Raw genomic sequence first — 26,998 nt, 5'->3', positions numbered from 1 at the left:
GCACAGCGGACAAATACACAACTGGACAGTCACAACACTTCTCTCTATAGCTGCCACCATACTCAATGCAACACTGCTCGAATGCACATAGCTAATGAATACTAAATGTTGTGAAATGAAGTGATATGTATAGTCAGCTGTCCACTTTGAGCGTGCTGCTGTCTCTTTAAATGTGAGGTCTTGCAATCCTGGATATTGTCGCTTGATGATGTCTCTCTGCCACCAAGAAGTGTCCATCATGGCGTCATCTGTCCGGTCCGTCTGATGTTTTTTTAATTGTCTTGTTGTGTTTTCTTTGCGTCTGTTATTGAGGTTGATCTGCACAGTTGTTTTAGCTCGAAGGTTTGCCTTTCGTTGGTGGTCAAGGCAAAGGAAAAGTCACTGCTCCTACTTCATGCCGCTCCGCAGCACCTGATTGGCTGCGATGAGCATGACGCTGATGATGAAAGCAATGGCGAAGGCGCATATCAGGCTCTTGCGCACACAAGTTTGTTTGACCTGCTGCGTCGGGCTGGAGCCTGTGAAGAGAAAGAGAGAAGAAGAAAACGATATAAAGTAAACATTACCTGAAGAACTACTGACTCAGGGGTTATTTAATGCCTGAAAGATATGGATATTCATTTCCACATGATGGAACCCATCACAAAAATCCACAAAACAACATAAGCACAGTTAAAACGGATGAAGGCAGCCAAGGAAAATTTGTTTTCACACCTGTATGCTGCGTAACCGCTCCGAGATTGAAATGTTGATTGGAGCTTTGAAGAAACAAACGGATTGGCATCCGACCAGGGTATTAAAGCACGCTCATCAAAACACTGGCGTGCAATGAAAAGGTTTCATATACCACAGAGTTATACCTAACAGCCGGAGCAGCTGAGAGCAAACATGATGCTTCAAACTGAATTTCACACTTGTGTTGATTTACGTCTGTCCAAACAGAAGATCGTCACTAAAGCTTGATGACTGATCTTGCTTTGATTCACATTACTTTTCTCCAAGAGGCTGGAGGTGGTAAAGGAGGAGAAAAACAAACTGCTCACACAAAAGTCGAGATCTGCTGATCAGGAAACCTGCACATAAAGGACAGCTCTAAATGAGCCACTTAAGGAAAAATTCCACCTTTAAGGTACCGATTTGTTACTTCCTCATAAAGGAGAGGTGAAATTTCCCTTACCACTGAGGCAGTTCAGCTTAAAACTTATTTTTACCTCTCCCTCTCTCTAAGTCAGGGATTCCCTGCAATGTCTGACAATGACTTTGAAATGAGCCCCGGAGCATAGAGCTCTCCACACTAAGCCTGTGTGGGCGGGAGGGGCTTCAGCACTGGTCTGCTCATTTTTTAACAATGAGGTGAAACAGAGCGGTGACGACAGTTTCTCATCTCACTGAACCTCAGGCTGAACAGGCGCAGTGTGGCGAGCTGGAGCTTCCTGGGATTGGCCTGAAACTGCTGAGGACAGTAATTACTAACTTTGCAGTTCAGCTCACACTGTGCCAAACGTAGCTGGGCAGCAGTGAGACCTGACTGTGAGGAATTTTGAGTAATTTGAAAGACATAATAACAATAATACAAATGAAATTTGAAAAGTTTTGTAAATTGTGAAAGAATTAAAAAAATCTATTTGGATTTTATCGTACAACTTTAAATCATTGTTGTACATTGTTTGTACATAAGAAGCTCTGGGCAATCTGTTTGTTCTGAAATCATTGTGGTTAGCACGATAGGCTGTGAGCTGGTACTGTTGGTTGTAACCCTCATCCTAACCTGCTCTCGTGATAAAACCATCACAGTTCTACCTTTATTTGGACGGTATGAAGTAACCTCTGAAAATTATAACAGCTGGTTTCTGAACCCTTAAAGGTGCATTAAGGAGTTTTACAACCTTAAAAATACTTATTTCCCACCATAATATGTTAAACATTTTTAATGATGTGTACAATGTGCCCTGACATATTCATTACAAGTACCTCTAACAGCGCTAAATTGTCACTTGAAAGTTGCAGTGCCGGTCCGGCACCAGCATTTTTTGGGGGAGAATTTGAGAGGAATGACGTAATGCGCGCTCCGGCTCGTTAAGTTTCGCTTTGTCCGCCATTACTCCGCCAGATGCTTAACGAGCAACAACTGAGCAGGATCTTCCAGAAAGTAAGAAAAGACTGGCTTCTAGCACTGCCACAACTCCACACAGACTCCACCAGGTAAAAGAAACTTAAATTTTACTTGAGTGCTACTAAACGAGCGAGGAAGGAGTCCCCCTCTTCCGTGCACGCGAGCCACAGGCACGAGTTTTTCACTAAGCTGCATTACGCCCAAGGCCTGCAGGGGGCGCTGTTTCGCATAAAACGTGCAAACTCCTTAATGCACCTTTAAAGAAAGACCTAACCTTGTTTACAATACAGTGTGTTCTCAATTTCAATATTTGCACATTGATTTCATAGTTTTTCTTGCAAATATAATGCAGATATATTTTTTAAAACTTTGTCAATCATTGTGGTTGATTCTTAATTGCATTTTAAGCGCCATCTCAGCTTTTCTGAGGTCCGGTGCAGTGAGGGGTCACAGACAAGGTTTTGGTTTTTCCCAAGACGATCAAACTGGGTTTTTTTCAGTACTTTTTATGTCGTGGATCACAGAGCAGAGTGTGTGAAACTTGACTGCAAATTGAAAGTGACAGTCATTTGTAAAATGGTTTGCACCGTTTGCTGTCTCTTTGTAAGCAGTTGAAAAACACTTTTGTGAAACAGGCCCAAGGTTTTCTGTGCTGCTGATGAATCCAAAGTCTACTATAAATAATGCATCACCCTATATGATAGCTTGCTGTAGCTGTATGAACTTTCAAACGAGTCACGACAAGCTGCATCAGCTTTGATGCAGCTTTCTGCATCTTACCAGCCTGGGATGAGAATACAACATGGTGACACATTTCTCTTTTAACTTATCAGATTCCTTACATAGGCTTTGTCCCAAGGAAGATTAATGCTCTTATAAAGGTCAAATTGAGATATCCAGTTTGTGTATATACGTATATATAATTCCACTCATTCTTGTCGCAAATTGGCCATATGAAGCAGAAACATGAAGGCTTAAGAAGCTGCTTCTTACTGTCGATGTCCACTTGGCAGTCCTCGGGGTTCTCTATGTGATTCTCCTCGGTCATGATGATGTTCTCAATGTCTTTCATGGAAAGGTGATCACAGAAGGTGTCATACAGAAGCCTCTTCAGCTCCTCCACCGTCAGCTTCTGCATGTCGCACTGGGGACACACACAAAAACACAAACAGTAAGAATTATATGCTACAAAATTATTTTTTGCATTTTGGTGGCCTTCCTGTTGTGCAAATATATGGAAAAATGTTTTAAAAAGAAATAATGTATGTGACTAGGTCTAAACAAATAGCTGCAAATCTTACAGCTGTGAAATCTCACTGTTGTATTTTCTCCTTATTGCATTCAGTTTTTCAGTTTGTGTTTCATGAAATATGGTTTTATACTCCTCCTTTTGCTATTTATTGGAATGCATTTCTGTCCTGTTTGTTTTTCTTTTCAGACAAACCTCACCTTGCAGGAGGTACAGATGTGTACAGGTAGAGAGATAATAGCTGCAATTACACCATAACCAGGAATGAAGTTCAGATATTTAAAATAAATGAAACATTTGAAACGTTTATCGTATGCATTTGTTTTTATCAGATGATTGAATTTGAAAAATGGTGTGAATGAACATGTTAGATTCCTAACTGAGTTCAAAATATAACATCCACCCCAGCTGAACGAATCCTACTTTGCGAAAGAACTGTATGAACTGAGGCCAAGCGCTTCGTTCTGACTCAGTGACTGCAGGGAAATGTTTGACTTCACTCTCACTTCTCGTTGCTTGTCTGACATATCGGTGGAGAAAATGCAAATGCTGGATTATCTGTGAATGGGATTGCAAAGTATGATGGAGAAAAGAGATAATCTCATGTTTAAACATGAGCAGAATTTACTTGATGTATTACAAGTTGAAGTACACAGGATGAAATATGGTTTCTATCAGTGTCAAACTATTGAATAATTGGATAGCGCTGCAATTTCAATACATTAGGTTTGTGAGTGGTTTTCAAGCATTGCGATCTTGTTAGATCTTATGTGGCCTATTTAGATTGTTTGCAGATATATTTGATTCATACAAATGAAATATCAGAGCCACTGAGGTCTGGTTCACACTAGAACATTTCACGTAAAAGAACCACTGTTTTTGCAGTTTCTTTTCAGAGAAGTTGACAAGAATACTTAAAATAAAATGAGGATCTGTTTAATAATTTTACTCAAAAGCATGCTTTTCCTTCCTTTACAGGTTTGCTTACTTCTGCATAGCTTTGTGTCAAAATGCAAGCATCACAGGAACTAGCATCTAGCTGAAAACTTCTCCAGAGCCCAACAACTTAATAAAACCCAAACAACATTTAAGGGCTGCTCGGATTCATTGAAGCTCAGCTAAACAACATTTTACATGGAGAAAAAAAAAAAGGAGAAAAATGTGATTTTTTTCTTAATTTTATATTACTACATTTTCAAAAGTTTGATAAATTAATAAAAACTAAACAAAAATCTGAATCCCTGCAGGGATGGTAGCGCTGTACATGCAGCTGTTTGAAGCGCCGGTGTGAGTTTCTCTCCTTCAGCTCCGTCCGAGTGCGGCTCACCAGTGTGACTTGAGGCTCAGTGTGATCAATCCAGCAGCACAGGCTCAGCGCTACTATTCTGTTATATAACGTTATGTGAAGCTATACAACAGTCCCCTGGGCCTCACATTTCCCCCAGCAGGTGTCTTTGGTTGCAATTCTTTTTTTGTATGCCGAGTGCGCCAAGAATTCCCATAAACCCCTTCTCTTTCACACTCGATTTGGAGGCGCTCCTGCGCTGTTATCACACCGCCGCAACAAAGGCAGTTCTGACACCAGCTCCATCCCGCTAATTTCCATCCCACCGTCTAAGTGAACAGCTGATTATCTAATGAGGTGTCGGTAAATAAATTAATATCTATTTTGCATGAAAATTACTTTAATCCTCAAAGTAATAAGACCGTTGCCACACACAAAGAGGGAAAGATATCAGCTCAAAGACCAACGGAGGAGACCACTCAGAGAGGAACTCGAACTGCTTCTTGATTAAAATCCTCCCATTAAAGACTTGGTGGACGTGACAATTAAAACAGCTTTCTTTAAAGTTTCAGTCTAACCGTTTAGCCTCTTTGAAGTTCATTACATTGGTGACCTTTTTCCATCTTCTCCTTAATAAGCAGAAAATAATGTCTGAATTAATGAGCACCTTCCAAAACACGGAGTCAAAGTCGGTGCCGTTGAACTTGTCTGGCATCCCGGCTGCCGTCAGCTTTGGACCCAGAAGAGTCACGAACTCCTCAAAGTCCACCTGGCCGTCGCCTGGAGAAAAAGACAAAACAGTTGCCGTTTATTAATGCCCCCTTTACTGCCCCCTACAGACCAGTTTAGAGGGTGAATGGAGGGCAAATCATAATAATAAAAGTTGAAAAAAAAAACAAAAAAACAAGCTGTGTGCCGGCCTCACCATCCATGTCGAGTCTCTGGATAATGACTTCCAGCTCCACCTCGTTCGGCATGTAGCCCAGGGAGCGCATGGCCATGCCCAGCTCCTGCTTGGAGATGAACCCGTTTCCATCGCGGTCAAACACTTTGAAAGCCTCGCGAATCTCTGCAGAAAGGAAAACACATGCCAGCTGAAGTCTTACAGCGAAGCAGGATATGAAAGTGGGAAACGTTCCACACACCAAAGATGCATTTGTCATGCCGTATCAGTGTTTGACTCATAGTTATATGGAGGCTGGCAGCTCAGGAGAACAAATTCTACCCGCAAACTGACAAGAAAGAGCCAAAATGAAATAAATACCCATAAACAACAAGCTGAGCTCAGGACACATTGTAAGGGCAGTCCTGTTTGCTGTGTATTTAGAATTTTCAGAAGATGAATCAAACCTATTTGAGTCTTACTCTCATGGCTGCCAAAAGCTGAAAAGCTTTAATACCAAAAATAACCTTAAAAGAAGATGTTCTGCTGGTATACGAGGAGAGAAAAGTACAGCTCACTGGATAGATTTCCTCGCTTTCCACTTATTTCTTAGAAAGACTGAAATTTCGATGGCACGACACGTTAGAGCACAAAACCCACTGTTTAAAATAACTGAAAACCACCAACTCTAAATGAATGCTACATTTAACAGAAGGGAATTATATCAAGTCACTGTGACAGATGTGCATAGCAAGTTGGATCTTTAAAAAGTGATGAATAATAACTCATATTTAAACCTGAGAAGTAGGATGGGTGAAATTCAACACTGACCTTACGAGAGCTTTAGGGTCCCCAAATTATGTAAAATACTTTGTCCCAGTTTTAATTTTGTGAGTCTGTGACCATCGGTGGCCCTCATTAGTTTCATATTGTCTGACAGAGAGGGCAGTGCCACGCCGCTGTGAGTCGGACAGGGCATTAGTGGGTGGGAAATATGGCGGGACAAGATCTAAATATATGGAGAGAGGGGCTGTCTTGTATGCGACGGCCTGATTGACGTAAGTCGGGCTTACATGGGGACGGAAGTGAACGTCCAAACAGTGGGCTTGCTGACAGGAATAGGAGGACACAGGACAGTGAATTTCAGCCGTAGGAGAGGCATGTAGATCCTGCAGCTGCACATTCTGCTGGGATTCAACAGTTCAGTTTTCTCTTATGATATGTCACATACATGCCCCCAAAATAATGTTTTTTTCCCCACCCCTATTGAATGCACTCTTTCACTGTTCTGAGTCAAGCTTTCGAATGACTCATTCTGCACTAGATGACGTTCACTAACTGCAATGGAAACGCACACACAGCGCAAGGTACGTCTCCCCTGCACCAAATGCAGCAGGCATCGGATCAGAGGTTGAGTTCACAACGATTGTGTCACTTACATTCAGCTCAGTTCGTTGCTGAAAATCCAATTCTATCTGGGAAAAGCAAGTCGCCCTCCCTTGTGCGTCACTGATACTCGTCTCTCCTGAGCAAAGGCAAGTAGGAGTCATTTAACTCAACTAATAAAAATAATGTGTGAAGTAAATAGAGTCACATAGGTTTTTCTTCAGTGAGACCCACAAGTAATGTGACTCATTCAAATTAATTCAATTCAATTTTATCGATAGTGCACCAAAGTCATCTCAAGGAACTTTAACAGAGAAAAATGCCACAATTCCACATGAGCAAGCATCTGCCAATATGGAAAGGGAAAAAAAAAAAAAAAACCCTTTAAACCTGAAGAAACCTGCAGAACTGGACTCAGATGGAGACTTACTGCTGTTGTGGTTGGAGTTACTGGATAGAAGAAGAGAGATGGAGAGGAAAAAAACACAACATGATGACAAGGTTGGCTGCACTGTTACAGGAAGTGGATTATGAGGGGCACAAGCTAACTAAACTAAGTGATTTGTTTTTCCCATCTTAGCCCAGTAATCTTGGTATTCGAAGGAAACTAAATTATAAAATTGACAGCAACACTACTGAGAACAGATTAATCCTTGATATTGCTTCCACAAATACAAACTCTCTACAATTTGAGAAAAGAAAAATTAATTTCCTTTGACAATACAACGACACAGAGATGATAAAGTTTTGATAAATGCTTTGAGTTTGAGCTGAACTGACAGGTAATGGAAGTACTGAATGATAAGCTTTCAGTTTGGGAAACATTAAGCTCTATTTACACATCGTCTTCAAGTGAAAAAGGAAAACTTTCACAGCATTTTTGGTGCTCAGAGCCACTGAAAACTTTTCCACCCAAGGTGGAACTTTTCGAAAAGCTCCATTTCCATGGAGACGTAGAGAGTTGAAGAGTTTTCGAAGAGTTGTGTTTTGCTCCTTTTACACCAATATGAAGGAAAATACAACTTTTCTGAAATGCTGCGCATGCACATTGTGGCCACAGTAAATCGCTCATATGCATGCATGAGTGGACGGATAGTAACCACAATGGCGGCTTCCAGAGTGTCATGACTATCAGTCGATACTCTCCTGGGACTTGATAGTTTTATAGTTGAGTCACTTGTAAGAGCAATCCAAGCTTGTCATCTGTCCATACACATTCTGTGTACTTGCCATTGTTAATGTCTATAGTGTGTTAATAACTGGGGTTTTTTTCCAAATCTGACAATATAGTTTCTGTACTCAAATGAATTTTGAATCCACATCATACAAATCCAAGAAATATCCAAAACGTAAACGAAAAATCCATTTCTGATAACGTGGAAATAAAAACTAATAGCATTTGAGTTTTTTTTGTTTTTTTTTTAATCATTTCCAAGACTTGTATTGCAGGAGGCTGCTAGTCATTTTGTCAAAGCTTAAAATCTTAGGAAATGCTCTGGCTACTTCAGAATACACATCTCCACAAAGTGCTGTTTTCTGCTTTTATTGATTCTTGGCACTTTCATAAGAATTCACATTTATTTGAAATTATTGCTCAATCTTTGAAAAAAGGCTCTATCTGTTCTCTGGTAAAGGACAAGCTTTTTCACAACTTGAAGGAAAAATAACCTTAATGATCTGACAGATTATCTTTTTTTTATATATATTTTTGGCGTTGAAAACTTGTACTTTGTGAACCCTGCTCAGATGCTGTTTTCTTCTTTTTGCCTCTAGTTAGAGCTGAGACTCAACGCACTGATTCAGGACAAGACGACTTCTCCAGTGTATGAAACCAGAGAATCTTGCCTTACATTGCTTTGTTTCTGTAGGAGTTTTTCATCCTTCACTGAAGGAAAAATTGTGCAGTGTAGCAGTGTCCAACAAAGAAACAACTTCAGAGGCCCCTTTAGAGTGTAGCTATTCACTCTGATCACAAACGCTGCGGTTGTAAAAAAAATAAAATTCTGGGACAATAGCTGTTTATTTGTGGAAGTGTGAAGTCAGTCATTCACAAACTGCCAAGCAGACTGATTTCTTTTAAAGGCAGGTCCCAGTTTCCTTCTAAGAGGTTCAATTAAAGCCAGACAGGAGTGTGAATACAGGTTGGGCAGGTGTGGAAGGAACACAACATCGTGCCCCGGCTGGTCTTTGTGTTGGACGTGCACAGCAAAAGGAATTCTGACATATGTTTTGATCCTCTATACATTTGGTACATTGTCATTGAATTCTTAGCTGGTGAAAATCCCTCAATAATCATCCAGCAATTAGCATGCCACACAGCATTGTCTTCACCACATATTTTCAGGATGTGTTTTGATTAGACCTTTGGGTTCACGGTTAAAATGATACTGTGAGGCAAACCAGGAAATAACAAGTGTGAAGACTGCATGAATTCAAGGTGAAAGAAAATTACATATTAGTTGTCCATTGTTTATGTTTGTGTGCTCTGTATCTTAGACCTTTGTGACTTGTTTTCTAAGTGTTTTTCATTTTGAGTCATTCCATTGTGCTTCCATGTGATTCTGGGTTTATCATGTCTTGTTAATGATTCTAGTTTTACGATTCTTGTTCTTGTTTCTTGTTGGTTCACTTTAAGAATTCATGTTTCTGGATTTGGCTGATGTTCATGTCTGGGTTCATGTCTGGGTCATTCTCTCATATAGCTTGTAGAGTTTCTCGAACTGTTTTAGCCTGACTAAATTTCTAGCTGTTGAGCTTTCTTAAGGTCATATTTACATAAGAATAACCACGTGAAAATGGTATAGCTGCCATGTTGGTTTGCTTTGATTGACCAGGTGAACTATTGAGAACCCGCCATCACAGAGAGGCTGAGTTAAATGTTAAATGTGTGAGGACGCTTCTAAACATATGGGAGAATTACAATGAAATAACCATAATTTGTCAAAATGATTTGAGGTATCTTATAATTTGAATTTGAGGTATCTTATAATATTCATAAGGCATATTATAATGTCCACAAACAAGAATTATGGTGGGCCAACTGAGGAAATGCCTTTCATAAAAATAACTGCAGTGTTATGAAGGCTGTGCTGGTTTGCAACAGCTTTTAATGCACAGTAAAAACAAAACAGTTTTCAGAGGTGAAAATCCAATTGCATGCTGTTCATAAATACATATATTACTTTATTCTTTTATTTTGTTTTATATACAGACTCAGTATTTCACATTCAGGGAGGAAAATCTGCAAAACGGTGTTTGTGTCTTTCAGACTCAACCTCAGTGTCGTCTATTAGTAAATCAGCTTTCAGAGTGTTCATGAAATCCCACTGGTGTTCATTTTTATTCGTACTTCCTGTCAGTAGATCAGGCCGCTTGTGTCTTTCTGCTCGACCCTTCATGTGTTTACTGTGATTGTTTCCACCTCTATCCCAAGTCCTGCCTCCTGATGCATTTTCAAAAGTCTCCTATGTGTCTTTGTTTGTCATCTATGTAATTCTTGTGAGTTGGTTCAAGAATCTGTTAAACATTATCTTTGTCAGTGTGTGTGTCCTCTGTCCACTCCTCCTGACAATCATAATGTTGAAAAAATACAGCTCTATTTTTGAAGGATTGATTTTTGTTTAAGCTGGACTCCATACAATGTAGTATTAATAGTGATTAATAAAATCTTCCAAGTCCGTTAAATCCTCTGGAGAGAGAATATTCCACTTTGGTTTATTGCAGCAGATGAATTGTGTGTGTGTTGGCTGGTTAACGCTACATTTTTCATTTACTCTGCTTTTTGATTACTTGATAGCTGCTCTGTGTTTTAGCTACTCTGCCATCAAATCTTGCCTCCATCATTCACTCCACGCAACTGTCTCACTGACAAGTCTTTTCCAAAATTCATCTCAACTGCATGAATAACTTTGCGTCTATGAAAGTAAATCAATGCAGCAGACTCACAAGCAGCTGAGGCAAACTTTTTACCAATAGCAGTAACTTTATGAAATGCAGGGAAAAAAATGTGGGGGGAAAAAAAAAACAACCTGCATCTAAAAAATACAAAGGAAACATCGTCTTTAAAAATTCAAACCAATACAGTGTGAAAGCCAATGAAAAGATGCTCTTGTGCCAGACAGACTTTGAATTCTTAGAAAAGGCTATAAGAGTGCAGACGATGCCTCCTGCTGTTACAGTGTCATGATCACTATGGAGAATCTTAAAGGAGTTAAATCCTCCTTTAAGCCAAACTGCACATTTATCCGTATTCGGAGCTTGTTGCCCTTCATTATTATGCAGGAACAGACACAAAATGAGTCACCTACAGTTTTCAACTTGTCACATTGTCACGTCACATGTCTGATTAGCACACAAAGGAGCAGGGTCAGAGATGAATCCTAAAATATAGATTATGCTCAGCTTATACATTCAGAAAAAATCACTTCACATTTGGTAGAATAGGACGGCTCACTGCAAATATGCATTTAGGTCATGCTCAAGCTGTGGATTTAAGCTTTTTTTTTTCTTTTCTTTTCGACTGGAAGACAAGGAAGTATTATGGAGTCCAGAATTTAAGTTTTGAACATATTACATAAAAAGTGTGATAGATGTATCTTCAATTATGTATGAACTTCTTTTGGCACTTAATTGCATTGGTTAAGAGTAACATCAAGTAAATTTAAGGCAATCCAGTTTAGCACCCAGATTCTATCAGTGAGAAACTCTTTTCGTTTGATTTAATAATAACAATTAAAAAAATCTGCATTTAATGACACCTGCTGTTTCAACCTTTTAAATTTATCAGCAGATTCACATTCAGTCTCCAATGTTGAAAGACAGCAGTTATTTCATCTTCATACTACTGAAATGGATTTTTAGATTATCACAGTCTCTATTTGCATGTCAACCACTGGGGTGAAAATGCGTCACTCTGGGGTTTTTGTCTCAGAAAAGATTCCCTTTTACATTTTGAAAATGATGTGTGTTTTCAGAGAAACAGCAGAAACACTGAAAACGATGTAGTTAACGTGCCAAGTCACGAGTTGGTGCGGTTTCTGTCATGAAAGCACACACAGACAGAGAGAGAGAGACAGAGAGAGACAGAGAGAGAGAGATAGAACATCATGCTATAAGCATTAACAATAACAAGTACACTGACATGAGGATGGACAGACCACACAGTTGGACTTGAAGGGGTGAATCTATGCTGTAAAACTATTAAGTCCCAGAAGAATTTTGATTGGAAGTCAAGCCACCACTGTTGTTATTGTCTATCATGTGCATGAAAACTATTCACTATGACAGTGGGGTGCATGCATGCATAGTAACAGTATTTCACAAAAGTTGCATTTTCCCTATTTTCCACTTCATTATTAAAGATTCCCATCTAGGGAGCCGTTGTCAAAAAGTTCCATGTTCAGTGACTCCAAGCACAGTTGTATAAATGGACACACAAAGCACAACGAAAGCTTCTCCTGTAAGCAGAGCAACACATTACATGTGTATTCAAATTTTACAGAATTTTGAGCTGGAGTTGTACATGGGAGAAATGTGAAATAATTAACCAAAAGGAGCCCTCAGTAAATAATGTACAACTTGTTTCCTCTTGCACAATTGACTGAACAACCTTCAAGGCAAGCAATTTAATGTGTTTTTAAATGACTTTCTCCTCTCAGCTTACAGTCAATTACCTGCTATTAAGTTGCTGAAATGTAATGCTAAAGAAGCGTTGTCAATCCACCGCAAAGCTGAAAGTCTGATAAATGGGAATCGCAGCTGCGGTGATTTACCGGTGTGTCACAACTGCGTCGAACGGCCGTGCCTCGGGTCAAAATCCAGAGCGTGACAGTCTGACAAATCCTTCACTCGAAAGACAAAACATAAAATATCAGTGATGACAAGAAACAATTTGTCGCTCCACGAGTAACGTGGTAACAGAACTCCAGGAAATAGTTTGCTGTAATCGCTGCATGTCCATGGAGTAGAAACCGCCATGAAACGGGGACGACGGTACTCTGCAATCATGTGTTACAATGGATTCCATCTGGGTATGCAATTTGAGAAAAGCAAGCCTGGTGACATTCACGACAGCTGTTATTCCGCATTGGTTTTCTTACTGGAGGTACACTGAGAGGCTCCATCTCCTTTTTTTCTTCCCCGGGTGTGATCTCATTGTTTATAAAATAACAAAACCTCAGTATCCACCTGAGGTCCATACTCCATCTGTTTACTTTAGTAAAAATGGGGCTTTCCGGAGGAAAACATGGTGCTTCCCCACAGGAGGCAAAAAAGCCCTTGAATAAGGTGGCGGGGTAGTTTAAGCAAACACTGCCGCTGATGAAATCTTTTTAAAAGCTCAAAGGCCAGGAAAACATCCCAGTTGGCAAGTATTGTGTATCACATCAAACATATTTGACATGGAAAGTTTGGTGTAGTAAATATGGCCACTGTGGGTGAATTTTATGAGGTGGCAAACTATTTACAAGCTACTGATGGTGGAGAACCGCATCACCCAGAAATTTAATGAACTGCTTGTCGAGTCCAGAGAGAGAGGCAGGGTGGTAAAGATGGAAAATGTATAACCGTTACAAGTATGTCATCAAAAGCACTTGGCTTCACTCAGAATCAGGGCAGAGGACTACAAGACTGTAGTAAGAAGTAAAAACATCCTCACTTCAGCAATTCATTAAATTAGACTGATCATCTTCCAATATGAATGAATTACATTTTTGTGACCACACACTCACAGACAAACAATCCAGATACATTAAAGAAAACTGCAACAGAGATAACACTCTTAATTGTCCTCTGGATGGACCGCTATATTCAGCCATTTTCACATCATTCTGTGAGGCAAAAGCGAGGCTCATTCACAAATATGCCCCCAAAGTGACTCTGTTGTCACAGAAGCTCTGGAAAAATCGTTATCTGTGCAGCAGCGACAACAGTCTTCGCATGCACAAATGACCTAAATTACCCTTCTTAATCAGAGAGATAAGTGGCTTCAATTTGATAATCAACAACAGTCCACAACCCAATTATAATTAAATTCCAAATTTGGGTATTTGCCTTTTTCAAATTGATTAATGGCTTTTAATGACCAATCACAATTCTAAAGTGTGGCTTCATTTTTGCTGACCTCATATATTTATGATCTAATCATGTCAATTCCTCTAATCAAAATCCTGCTGGCTGTAAAGTTGTGGTAATTAATTTTGCCTGCTTTGATGCGACGTAACGAGCTGGGAGTTGGGATCAGGGACACACTAATGACCAGCAGGCCGTCATGGTAAGGCAGGTAGCTGTGCTTTGTCAAACAGAAACAGGCTGACTGAGCTATTGACTAGGCTCCTTGCATAAACAATGTAATCTCTATCCATCCATCCATCCATATCCTAAACCATTTAATCCAACTGACATGGCACTGGAGACTATCCCAACCGACTATGGGTGAAGGTAAAGTCCACTGAAAAGGTTTCCAGTCTATCACAGGGCAAACCCAATTCACTGACAACTTGGAACCTCAGAAAACACATAATGGAAAAACACACCAGGAAAGCAGAAACTTCAAAGTACTTCCATGAAATTGAATAAATTAGAAACAACCTCCACCTTCTTTTTGCAAAGTATCCCCCAAAAAAATCTTTGTATCTCACTTTCAGGTCTAAATATTATTTTGTAACTTTCCGCACATCTGTCAATGTGTCTCATGTTGTTTTGTATGTATTGATCCAACAGAGTGCAGTTTAGGTAGATAGAAATTGGCCTCTTTCCGTCTCAATATGACAACAAGGACATTGCAATCATGACATGTATCTGCGTGAGAAGTGTATGTTTGATGTTTGCAGCTCCTACACTGGACATAAAGGCGATAGTGTGGGGTTGGTTCATCAGATCAAACAGTTTTCATGGAGAAAACTGTCGTTGTAAGCCCAAATAAAAAATAAACTGGCTGTAGACCAACAGTTTCATTATCATCTTTACCAACACACGCAGCTTTATGAAAACAATTCCCAAAATACTCAAACTATGTGTTTTTTGTTTTTTTTTTAAAGTGAAATCATGAGATTCCTGGAGGTTTACCCTGTTGTGAAGCCAGTGAGCATCAGACACACTCAATTTTCATCTGAGCAAAGCAGACAACTACAATGACAACCTGTGATTACACACTGTAGCCCTGTTATAGTCTCACACTTTCATCTGATGCGGAACAACACAGTCACTCTTTTATTGTTTTGTTTCTGTCCATGTAATAATGTAGCTTGAATATTCCCTCTTCTCTTAGTTCTAGCTGAGTCTCCACAAACTAATGAGGAAATTATCTGTCTTTTTAAGCTGTGGAATACTTCTGTAGACCATGTGAATGTCCGCTGTTCTGTGCTGGAAGATAGCGCACCCTGGGTTTATCGGGAGGAGAAGAAGGCTTCCCGCTGTGGCTGGAAAACGAGCTAATGAGAGAACCCAAAACACTAACAGCCCAACAGCAGAGTCGGGCTATTTTCCCTGTGGGTTTACGCCTACAAGCAACCACTTTCATATTGCACGCATTTGATTAGAACAGCTTTACATCCGAAAAGCTTTGTAGCTGAAGTTGCTGCCAAATGACAACTTAGTGACTGTGCCAACCAATTTTCGCAAAAAAGTAACATTCCCGAGCAGGAATTTGTGAAATTGATTGGAACAAAAGGAATTAAGATGTTTTAGGAATCCCTCCCTCCATCATTTTTTTCTTTGTTCATCTTCACAACCGAGACATGGTAAAGGAAATGTACTGCCAGGGAAAATCAAAGGAACCCTCAATATTGAGTGACGGCAGCTTGACAGTAAAGATTTCTATCCTTGAAGTCATTTATAGTGGGATCATTTCATGCCACATTAACAGATCTCACAAGATCTTCTTAAATATAATGGATTTGAATATATGTAGATAACCTCAACAAAATCCTGGCTTTGATTTTTCAAGCAATTTTTTACATTTTTTTCTTGCCATACATTCAGCTGTTGTTTTTTATGATTTCGACATTGTTTAATGGCTTTTAATATTCATTAAATGTTTTATTTTATTATGTTTTCTAAGTTCTTGTCAAGCACCTTGTTTGTGTGAATGCTGCTAAATAAACACATTTACTTTGCCTTTGGATCAAAAAAAAAAAAAACAATTATATTTATTGAAACAAATTTACATAATTTATTCATATCCCTTGTCACTCATTGGACCTGAATAAAAAAAATTCCAATGAAGGCAAAAAAAAAAAAAAAAAAAAAAAAAAGATTTGAGGTACAACTAAACCGGAGTGCCGGTGACTGTCTCCAGCGTGCGCTGCCTTCGCCCTTTGTTAGCTGGAATTCTGAGCTGGAAGTTATGATTCATTCAAAGAAGCTCAAAAATAGCACATTATTAAACCTTTCTTAAGCACAGTTCCTTCCCAGAGTCCGTCACTTGAAACATAGCTTCATCCAAACGGCAGATGGTACATATCGGATCCCGTTTGGGCAATTCTGAAGTTTTGGTCAGACACAGAACTCGCACCTCTTCAAGCTCCTTCCATTACCAGAGCAACTGTCCGCTCAGAGAAACTGTGTATGATGGACCGTTTAAGTTGTTTACATATTTAAGGTAATTAAATTCAACTTTGGCATCAAAGATGAAGAATATACTTGCTGGGGATTGAGTCTGGACTCCCATCGCACCCTCATGCACCACAGTCGGTAATCCACGACTCTGCCAAATCTCTTGTTTCAGTGGGTGTTTATTGGAATCCAAACAGAGAATGAGCAGAAATCTGACATGGAAAAATGATTTGAGTAATATAAGATGTCTAATAGTAGAGAACAATAGCTGAAAAGGTGACCTTTTTAAACATAACTCATTTATTGCAGACCAAGAAACTTATTTATAGCCTCAAACTGTCAGAATCTATTGAGAATACCAGCTTGATATTCTGTCTGTAATTTGTTGCATTTCTGGACATTATTTGTATGAAATTAGGTCCCTGCTGATTGAATGCCTCAGGTGATTAAACTGCACTTTTCTAAACTAAATGTGCACAATTTCAGCATACTGGACTTATTATTTAGAGTGCCTTGTAAAAATAAATGTTTAAAAAAAAAACTATATAACTGAGGTCCTGTTTGTTATTGAAGTCCCCCGTCTAATTTCTCATGCTCTGTTGCTGTCGAGTTTAACTTTAACTAAAGCTTCATTTTACATAACGGAGCTATTAATATACATAAACACTCTTAAGAAAACACTGAAATAGAAGCTGCTGTTGCTGCAGTTCCACTCGGGTAGTCTGGGACTGCCACTCCACCTGGAAGGTGAGTTTATTTTTGTTGAAAGCATGTGGTATTTGCTTTGATGTGGAGAGATGCTCGTTGGCCTTCAGAGATGGAATGGCACACAGTTCCCACAGCGGTGTGATCTGAGGATGAAAAGCTCTGGTTAAGACTGGAAGCAGAAGTGTCCAAATCTGAACTCATACAGGAGAAAGGTGCAGTGCGGTCCCTTCGTGCTCCCCTTCTGTATATCAATGAGGTGCAGCAGATCCCTGCTGCAGCACAAACACGCCAGAAAAGTCTGTGAACTGTAAACTCAACCAAACGAGGTGAGGGACGACTCAGAAGGAAGGCTGATTCATGTGAACAAACGGGAAAATGCTTGATTGAGGGTGAAGAATCAGGGCACTGGAGCCAACAGGTCAGCAAAGGGCAGGGTGGGGGTGGGGGGGGGGGGGGGGGGGGGGGTGGGGGGGCTGCTTTTACTCTTCACAAGAAATCAGGAAAGGATGGACAAGTGAAACTTCCAACCATAAAAGCTTGAGTGCACAACAGGTATAACAGTGGAGTATCCATATTTTCATTTCCACAAAGGAATAGAATAGAATAGAATAGAATAGAATAGAATAGAATAGAATGCAAGCTTAAAACCAAAAACTGCTTTCTCATATGTCACTCGATGTGCTATATGTCTAAAATTGTCTCTCTTATACAGTGGTAGAAAACAACTTTGAACATCTCTGAAATGAAATAAGTAAAATCCCTTCTGCACAGAAAGTACAACAAATAGGTCACTTTTTACATCTTACTGGGCAACAAACTTCTATTTTGAACAATCCAAATTTGATAAAATGTCTTTTTCTTAGAATATTTCCACTTAAATCTAAGTTCCATTCTCTCTTGTGTTTGTTCCCACCAGGGCACTAAATGGGATTTTTTTTTTTAACTTCCTTTAAAAAGCAGAGCTCATGTGCCTGCATTTTAGAGGCACGCTACAAGCAAAGAAGTTCAGCTCACTATGAATATCTACGTATAAGCAATATGCAACACGACTCTGAAGAGTTTATAGGACTTAAAGTGGAATCTTTCAACATGAGCAAGCATAGCAAAGCTGAATAAATGTATGGAAATGAACGAAATCTACTGGAAAACAAATTGCATTGCATGTATCGTCGACACTCGTTTACATTTCATTCAGAATTTGTCATTGATCCCTTTTGGGCAGGTCAGCAGCAGCCAGAGAGCAGCATGTGGTCTGTTCCCAGAACAACTCTGACGTCTGCCGATTTCAAAGATTCCAGTGTGACGGGCAACAAAAGCAGAGATGGAAAGCACTCGTTTACTTACAATTATACAGATGACATGTTTCCACGTTAAAAAGAAAAAAAAAGAAGAGGAGGTATTTGCAGAAAATGCAGCCTGTCCATCTGTGTGGAGATACTGCGGCATTTATGAAGGAATCTTGAAGGTTCACGAGGCATGTTCAGTTGTCAAACTAGATCCGTGTTGACCGCACTATCTTCACCGGTCACTCTCACTCACTGTCATGAGTAATTTACTTGTCGGTGACTGTGTTTCTCTAAGCTGATTGCAGCATGCAGGCTAATGCTAACAGGTTGAAATCAACAGAAGGACACTGCAGTAATGCCACAATCATGGAATTCAACCTGTCAATCAGTCTGCTCTCAGCCAATCACAGATATGCCTCACGTGTGGCTGTTGTGATTATTGATGATTGGGAAAAGGAGCAGCAACAGCTGATCGCTGTAAAACCACAATGCTTTGTTCCAACATGGCTTCCAAGTACGAACTTGGTTTTTACAACCCTTGCTATGACTTTAGAGCAGGGGTGCCAAACATAATGCCCACGGGCCCAAATCGGCCCACAAGAGACTGCAATCGGGCCCACGGACACATCGAGTAAATTGCAAAGAAACCATTAAATTCTTAACACAGCTTTCTTAAGAGTAGCAGACATAACAACCAGCTATCGGTGATGTCTTCATACCAGCATCAGCCTCAAAACCATGCCGTCAGGGTCAGTTTGTATAAACATGCATGCAAAAGGCTGCAAAATGCAACAAATATAGATTTTTTTTTTTTAATTCACATTTCACTGTATTTTTCATCATTAAATTTGGCTTTATATTGAGATTCCACTATTTTTTTATGCTAATTATTCAGATTTGGAAAAATAAACGTTTTTCAAAATAGATACTCCATGCCGCATCAAAGAATCATTTTAGAGTTGAAATATAAAGGTAGTCATGCCATTATTTCAACGGTTCAGCCCACTCAAGATGAAACTCTGCTGTATGAGGCCTCTGAACTAAAATGAGTTTGACACCCCAGCTTTAATCCCTGTGAACTCCAGACTAATCGCCTATGGAAATGAGGTTTAATGTTCACTTTCTGTGCAGTGTTTCAGTATCTGTAATGGTGAAGCAGACATGTCATCATTATCTCTCGCTCTTACGTAACAGTTAAATGATGTGGAAATTAAATAGCTCAAATTATCCTCACAGAACTTAAGCACATCAGATGGGAAATATTTACTTGGATTTTTAAGGCATATCCCAGGCAGGGATTTACGTTTTTTTTTTTTTTTGTTATTGTTTTTTTTTAATTATTCCTGGTTAAATTTAGCATCACTAAAAACTTTTGCCAATTACACGTGGGGCGCGTTGAGCGGAGCAGGCTAATGCTGGGGCTTTTGTGGCAGTGAAGTGTCCGTGAACGTAATCCAGGGCTTGTTTACTGGCGCTGGATATCCCCCTCTCCCTGCCTCAGCCAAACCTGCATCTGCTTAGAGCTGCTTTGGAACAGTAATTGCAGCACACCCACTCTTTATATAAGACCTTATCAGTGTGGGAAATTAAAACACAGCTTTACTTTGAGTGTGTGTATGTGTGAACCCCGGGCAGCGACTATTTTTAAAACACCCACAGCAACCTTAATCCATCTTTAGCTGGATATGGGCCGACTTGGACACCCGAAAGATTTGAATATTACCATAACAGGCTTCTAACAAGGCTCTGGAGAATAGGGGTATACGGAGGAGTCTCTGTCGTCTGTGTGTTCAGGAAAAATCCCATCTCTGCGCTTGGATTGGTGCTCCTTCCTTCGATATGAAGTTCAGGTGCATTAACTTCACTGCTGCAAGACTCACATGACCACAGGGCAGAAGTATGAGAGGACAAAAAAGCTGGAAAGGTCAAGATGCTGTGTTGCATAAGATTAAAAAAAAACAAACTTCCTAAACCTCACTTGACCCAGAATGATTAGTCAATGAGAGGCTGTGAAACTTTTTTTTTTTTTTTTTAAATTCCAGACAGAACGGGAAGTCATTGGTCTGCCTCCATTTTTACCCTTCACCTCTTTTTAGATTTCATAAGCAAGTTTTCATCATCACAGCTGATTCGGTGCTGCGCCGGGGCCTCGCTCCACCCGTGAGAAGCACCTCAGACAAAGGTCAAGAGTGAATAACTCTCAAAAGCCGCCTCCATGCGTTACAGCTTATCCGACACTCCCTTCATCAGTTCCACCAAGCTAATGGAAACACTCCCTCGCTCATGGGAGGCTGTTTTTCAAACGCCGCCATTGTCTGGTGCGGACTTTACCGTGTTGTTCATAAAAGGGGGAGGAAACATTACCCCGGAGGAAGAGCACTTCACCTTCCAGAACTCATCACAGTTCATTTCACAGGTAATAAAGTCTGCTGGATCCACTCCTCCATGGCAATCGATCAAAATGGAAATAAATGACTTGTCTCCGTAATCACGGCACGATATTCCCCGCTAATCTGCTCCGCATGTTTTCCATCAAAACCCATTTTGGCGAGGTGGGATGCCAGATTACAGCGGCTGATTAACTGGGGATTTATACATGAGGCTGTGGGAGAGTGATGTGATCAAAATATAAAATTATAAAGTGTCAAGAGGATCAAAAACTTGATCGTCTGCCTCATCATGTGCAACATGTTTCATAAGTGTAAAGAAATACAAATATATCATCTGTTTTTCATTCCGATTGGGTAGTTTGTCTTTTTTTTTTTTCAGAAAAAGGATAGTCTTGAGATAAACAGCAAGTATGAAGCAACCGTGAGAATCACTTCATTTAGATTTGCCTGAAGCTAAATTGTATTGCAGAAACTCAGAAGCTCCTTGATAAAAATGCTTCAGCTCGTTTTACACATAAAAAAGAGAACTGAGATGATTAAAAAAAATAAAATTTACATGGGATTGTGTGCCATATTATCTGTTATCCAGGCAATCGCAACTTCAAGCCTGTCCTTGTTGCTTGGCAACTGCGTAGATCTTCAGTGTCCGTCTGCTAATGACGATTTGTGTTTGTTATGTTAAAGCCAAAAACTAATATAACATGTAGTGTTCATTTGTCAGAGGTGATTAAAAAGACTTTGGTGCATTTTAAATCAATCCTCTTGCCTTCTAAATCTTGCTTTAAATCTCAGTGCGAAGTTAACTATTTGCTGAGCTTAATTTAACATGCTACATCATGAAAAACTGCTGATAATTTGCACAAAATGATGCATTAGTGATTTGAAAAGCTGCACTGCCTTTGGATCAGTGGAATTGTTTCAGAAGTACTTCACCTCCCGTAAAAAGCATCTTCACAAAAACGATTTTACCAACAGTTAGTTGCTTGAATTTACTTTTGCTTCGCACATTTGTAAAATAAATTACTTCATGAAGCGGGAAAATTCAGAACAAACTACATGTTACAAAAATACTGATGATGTGACCATGAAAATTCAAGCGAAGGCCTGAATGATGATGAAAATATGTAATTTAGTCAAATTTGAGGCCAAAAACATGAAGGTAACAACAAGAAGTGTTCAGAGACCATGAAATGTATTTTCTTGTCTTTGTTGAACTGATCATGTATGTTCTGCCTGTATAAAAGTGATGACGAGCTGGGTGGGATTCAGATCAAGCCGAGCTCGGTAGCTCATTTCACCACCAGGGGACTACAGGGGAGATTATTCAAGCCTCTGACTTGGAGCGCTGTTGTGGTGGATGTGCCAAACGCCTTTCGCTTTTCAAGCGCAGTGAGCAGGAAGGTGTGTAGACATGAATGAGGGTGTTCAGATGTGGGAGTCATTTTTGTTGGCGCTTTGTAAGCGAGTGGCAGAGCTTTGAATTTGTTGTGAGCGGTAACTGGAAGGCGGTGGGCGAACATGAGCAGTGCGGTAAACCTCTAAGCTGGTCGTTGACCAGATGTGCAACCACCTGCATTTTTTACTTAAATATAGGGATTGGGATATTTGAAATAGCCTACCTCAGTTCTGAATGTTGAAGGTTTTATGGCTTTAAAATTCAATGGATAGGATTTCTAAAGCACTGCTGTACTTACACTTGAACTCTGTGTTATCTCTCCATCTTCATGGCTACCTGACTCTGAACTGGATAAAGCAGTGAGGAGGAAGGGAACACCCTGGACAGGTCACCAATCCATCACAGCACAAACAGATGGGACATTCCATGTGTGTGAGTGTCTCCTATGTTTCCTCGTTCAAATGCGTGAGAAAACCCACATTCCCAGAGAAAACCAAGGTACCTGGCCCAGGAATCAAGCCCAGATCTGTCTCACTGTGAGGCTAATCACTACCAGTGTGTGGGCCCTTGTGAGCTATTCTGCTTCAAAAATTTTACTTGTACTTTCATTGAGTTATCATTATTTTTTCAGATCTCAACTGACCAATATAGAAACCTGTAAGGTTATCCTGTCAGCTCAAAACATTACAGCTGTGTGTAATATTTAAATGTTCCACTTAAGAGTAGTTTCTTTGCTTTTCTTTATATATTTAGCATTGTGCTACAGTGTGGTAAGTTGTTGTGTTCCAGAAACAAATGGAAACACTTTTTTATCCAGGGATATAGCTGTACTCTAATTGATTCACATTGCACTGACTTTTGGATTTTTTATGTATTTTTTTCAAGCAGTTTTTGCGTCTGAACATGTCTTTAATGTTGTTACCAGGACATTAAATGGTTACACGTCTTCTACCAGTATCTTTGTGAACTGTCTGAGCTGTAACAGTTCTTTCCATTGAGTAAAAATACTTATTTCACAAAGTGAGACATTGGTTATGTCTAAAGTAACAACACATTAATGCAAATTTAAGCCCGTAAAAATCAGCCTTGCTGTATAAATACATTTTTCTTCCCATTAAAGAGCAGCGTTACACCCTGCGGTTCAGCAGCTGTGACGGCGGGTCACCTCATGCTCAGAGAAGTGGCTCATTTCGGCTCACATCTTTATCACCATCAGTGTCAAGTAGAGCGTTTTCATATGCCGCATCCAGGCAGGTGACACACTGGAGAGAGCTATTTGGAAATCCATTCCTTCCTGCCTGTCCTCTTGTCTGACAGGGTGTGTAGAAGCCTGCCCCGCATTAGGTAAAGACTGGACTGATTGACGAACCGAGTCACGATGGAAAGACAGGCGGGGTGAGAATTTATTATGCTTACACATAAGGTGGATGCTGTTTATGGCTTCCTTGTGTGGTAGACATGTGTAATGTCACAAAATTTACACCCTCTATTTTAGAAAGGGACTCTTTTTTTTTTTTTTTTTTTACCATGCACATGTTTTACACATGAAGCTCTTCATTCTCTATGCTCGGTATAAAACTATGTTCCCATAATATCTAGCATTTACAAAGATCTGATTCTGACTAACATAATCTGATATTCAAGTAGTGATAAACAGTTATGACTTATTTTAATGATGTCTAGCAAGATGCTTGCTAGTATCACTTTTGAAGGGGAACTCTTAATCCAACATGCTAGGTAAAGCCTATTATCCCAAACTACTGTGCAACAACATTCCATGGCTGCTTGGTTCATTGTGATTCAGAACTGGGTTACCAAAATAACCTCAAATGTGAGTTCTCAGGGTAAACTGACATTTAGAATACCCTCAACATTTCCTCTACTTGCATCACCTTGATCCAAACAGCTTCAGTGAAGCTGTAGAGAATGTCTTTAACAGACACAACCCAGATTAAGACTGTACTCCGATACTGACTGCATGTGAGGCAAAGTTTTACACAAACATCCCTTTTCAGTCCTCTTGGAAACCCGATGCTCCCCTGGTACCTGCGGGATGGCGGGCTAAGACCTCGGGCTGAGCTTACACTTTGAACAAATAATCTGGACGGCATCTGAGGCATTTCACACACCAAACGGATTCCTCCCCAGGTCTGCCGTCTTTCAACCGAACATCAGAGGGAAATTCTCAAAATCAATCTAAATATGTGGAATGCTTTATGGGCATTTAACTTTGGAGTAATTGAAGAGTTACAGACATCAGCGCTGTTGATGTTGCCCGTCGTTCTTCTTTGTTAATCATTCACAAAAGCCCGTCTGAGTTATGCAACCATGTTTGCCAGACTTATGGCATCGTCAAAAGGATTTGATTTGTGAGTGGAAGTGTGATGGTGTTGGCAGAGAAAAGGCACTTCATGCTTTTTTAGCTTGATTCAATTCATTGTTCATTTTTATTTCAATTATTTTCAAGAGAGAAAATTCCAAGATTAAAAGAAAAGCTTGTCAGTGAGAACAAATTAAAGCTGCCCTCTATTTAAAGGGAAACAAAGCGTTTGTTTGTGGGATCCAATTTAAGGAGAAACCAAGGTTTATTTTCTGCAAAGGAGCAATAATTGGATTGATTCCAGCTTCCTTTGAGAGGACCCTGCTAATGGCAATCAATAGCTAAAGAAAAGAAGTTGGGAAAAAATGTGTTTAATTTTTAGCTGCACATCTGTACCAGTCCGTCTCTCTGCACTGCTAATATCGAGCCAAGATAACTTCATGCATTATGATCGGTCATTTTGTTGTCGTCCAGATCTGCTCAACGGCATGTGGTTTGAAAACGGTCTCAGTTGACCCCTCAGAAGTACACCTCTGCAACGCCCACTGATTCTGCACCAGAGATACGCTGTGTGCATAATTTCTGTCTTGCCGAACAGATGCCGGCATCTTTAAATATCTTCATTTGTATTCATGTAAGTATTTCCAAAGGAATGGAAGTCAACCCTCCACCTCAGGGCAAAAGTAATGAGTCAATGCTGCTTCTGCTGCCGCTGCTACAGTAGGAGTCGAGCAGGAACATCAGCAACGCCTCACAGGCAGTTTATGCCATTAGTAACACTGTGGTGTCAGTGTTTTGCTCTTTTTTTTTTTTAGATAGCTGTCAGTCAAACTTGTTTCACCTTCCAAAAAGTACCAAGGGAACAACTGAAAATGATGAAAAAGACCTGTGTAATCTTTGTTCATGAAAGTAAAACGGCATTGAAAAGCGGTGTGGAGTTTTAGGCAGTTTAAGAAAATGTTCCATAATGATTTTTTTTAAGACTCAAGGAGACACAAGAAGAAGAAACAAACTCTTCATTTAGTTTGGTCCACAAGCTGGAGGCATTATTGGTCTTCTCGGCATCAACGAACCCCTGAGAAAAGTTTCTTTTTTGCAGCAGTTCTTTGGATCTCCCTCTGATTTTGTGAAGGCCTCAAGGAGACTTAATGCATCACCAAATTCTCTCAAGTGTTTCTGATCAATGCAGTCCAAGGCTTGTCATTTTGGCCTTGCATTTGTGAAGGTGTTCTGATTATTTTTAATTTCATTTTTAAGAGTAATGAAAAGGAAAATATCCCTGAGCTTTAAGAGTCAAGTTAACATGGACTTTGTATTTTTGGGTCACGGGAGGAAGCTTGTGTATTCAGAGAACTTGTAAAGAGAGAACTTGACACAGCAAACTGAATCAGCAGATTCTTGTTTATAAGCTAAGAACAATTGTATGGACTTTTTTTCCCCTAAGTTTTAATGAAATAACTCACAGATTAATGCATGATTTATCAATCAGTGGTTTCAGATTAGTTTCTACTTCAAGTGTCTGTTTCCTTCATCCCTCACACATGCAAGTCAAATAAGTTCAATATCTTTCTTGTAGAAAACACAAGTAAATTAAGAACAACCTTCAAGTCTTGTGATGCATTCAAGGGCTCCCAGAGTCTTCTTTTTTCATGATTTACTTTGGTAAGCACTACACCGATCTATGTCTTCGGGAAAGTTCCCTGAAATGAAGATCTGTCTTACATACTGCTTTATCCTACTCACCCTGGAGCCAGAAGCAACCGGTCCATCTCAGAGCAAACACACATCAAAAAAAAAAAAAAAACACACATTCACGCAACAGAGTATCCAGAGAAAATACACAAGTGCAGAAGAAGAACATGCAAACTCTTGCCATGAGAACTGAGTTTCTGTCGGTGGCGTCATCAAGATAATCTCAAAGCTTAATATCATCCATTTGAAGGCCGCAGAGTTCTTAAGATCTTAAGATTCACTTGTTTCTTTTTATATGCAGGATTCTCAAAGGGCTTGACATGATCAGTCAGATTCTCTCTCTGTTGCACACGCGCACACACATGCACGCACGCTCACACACACACACACACACACACACACACACACACACACACACACACACACACGCTCACACACACACACACACACACACACACACACTCACACACACACTCACACACTCAGAACTGCAATCCAAGGCCTTCCTTTATCATTGAGAAAGAATTGGAGTTCATCAAAGACTCATCAATGAACGGACTGGCAGAAATCAGGAACAGGACACCATCATGCTTGGGATTTATATAGAATCTGCTTTACTAATGGAGCCACACTGCACACTGCAATGAGAAAAGCATACCGTAATCTCAGGTTTAAATCCAACAGACCTGCCCCACCAAATCCCTTACCATTTGCACATAATCCTGAAAATGTTAAATT

At 39.9% G+C, this 26,998-nt stretch overlaps 1 protein-coding gene across 1 annotated transcript in view; it reads right to left on the bottom strand.

Annotated features, from left to right (window-relative positions):
• Window positions 1–237: 237 nt before the first annotated feature.
• The window catches only part of cabp7a (calcium binding protein 7a), a 34,498-nt gene continuing 7,737 nt past the window's right edge, over window positions 238–26,998 (bottom strand). Inside the window, exons 2-5 of the mRNA XM_030105138.1 lie at window positions 5,573–5,716; window positions 5,315–5,427; window positions 3,107–3,257; window positions 238–518 (exon numbers count right to left, since the gene is read on the bottom strand). Of these exons, the coding sequence (XP_029960998.1) occupies window positions 388–518; window positions 3,107–3,257; window positions 5,315–5,427; window positions 5,573–5,716 (539 nt within the window). The 3' untranslated portion in view covers window positions 238–387. The remainder of the gene's footprint in view (window positions 519–3,106; window positions 3,258–5,314; window positions 5,428–5,572; window positions 5,717–26,998) is intronic.

The sequence above is a fragment of the Salarias fasciatus genome, chromosome 12, assembly GCF_902148845.1.
Source record: "Salarias fasciatus chromosome 12, fSalaFa1.1, whole genome shotgun sequence".
In the NCBI taxonomy this organism is placed as follows: domain Eukaryota; kingdom Metazoa; phylum Chordata; class Actinopteri; order Blenniiformes; family Blenniidae; genus Salarias; species Salarias fasciatus.
Note: the sequence above shows the minus strand (reverse complement) of the source record. Positions and strands in the feature narration are given on the sequence as shown.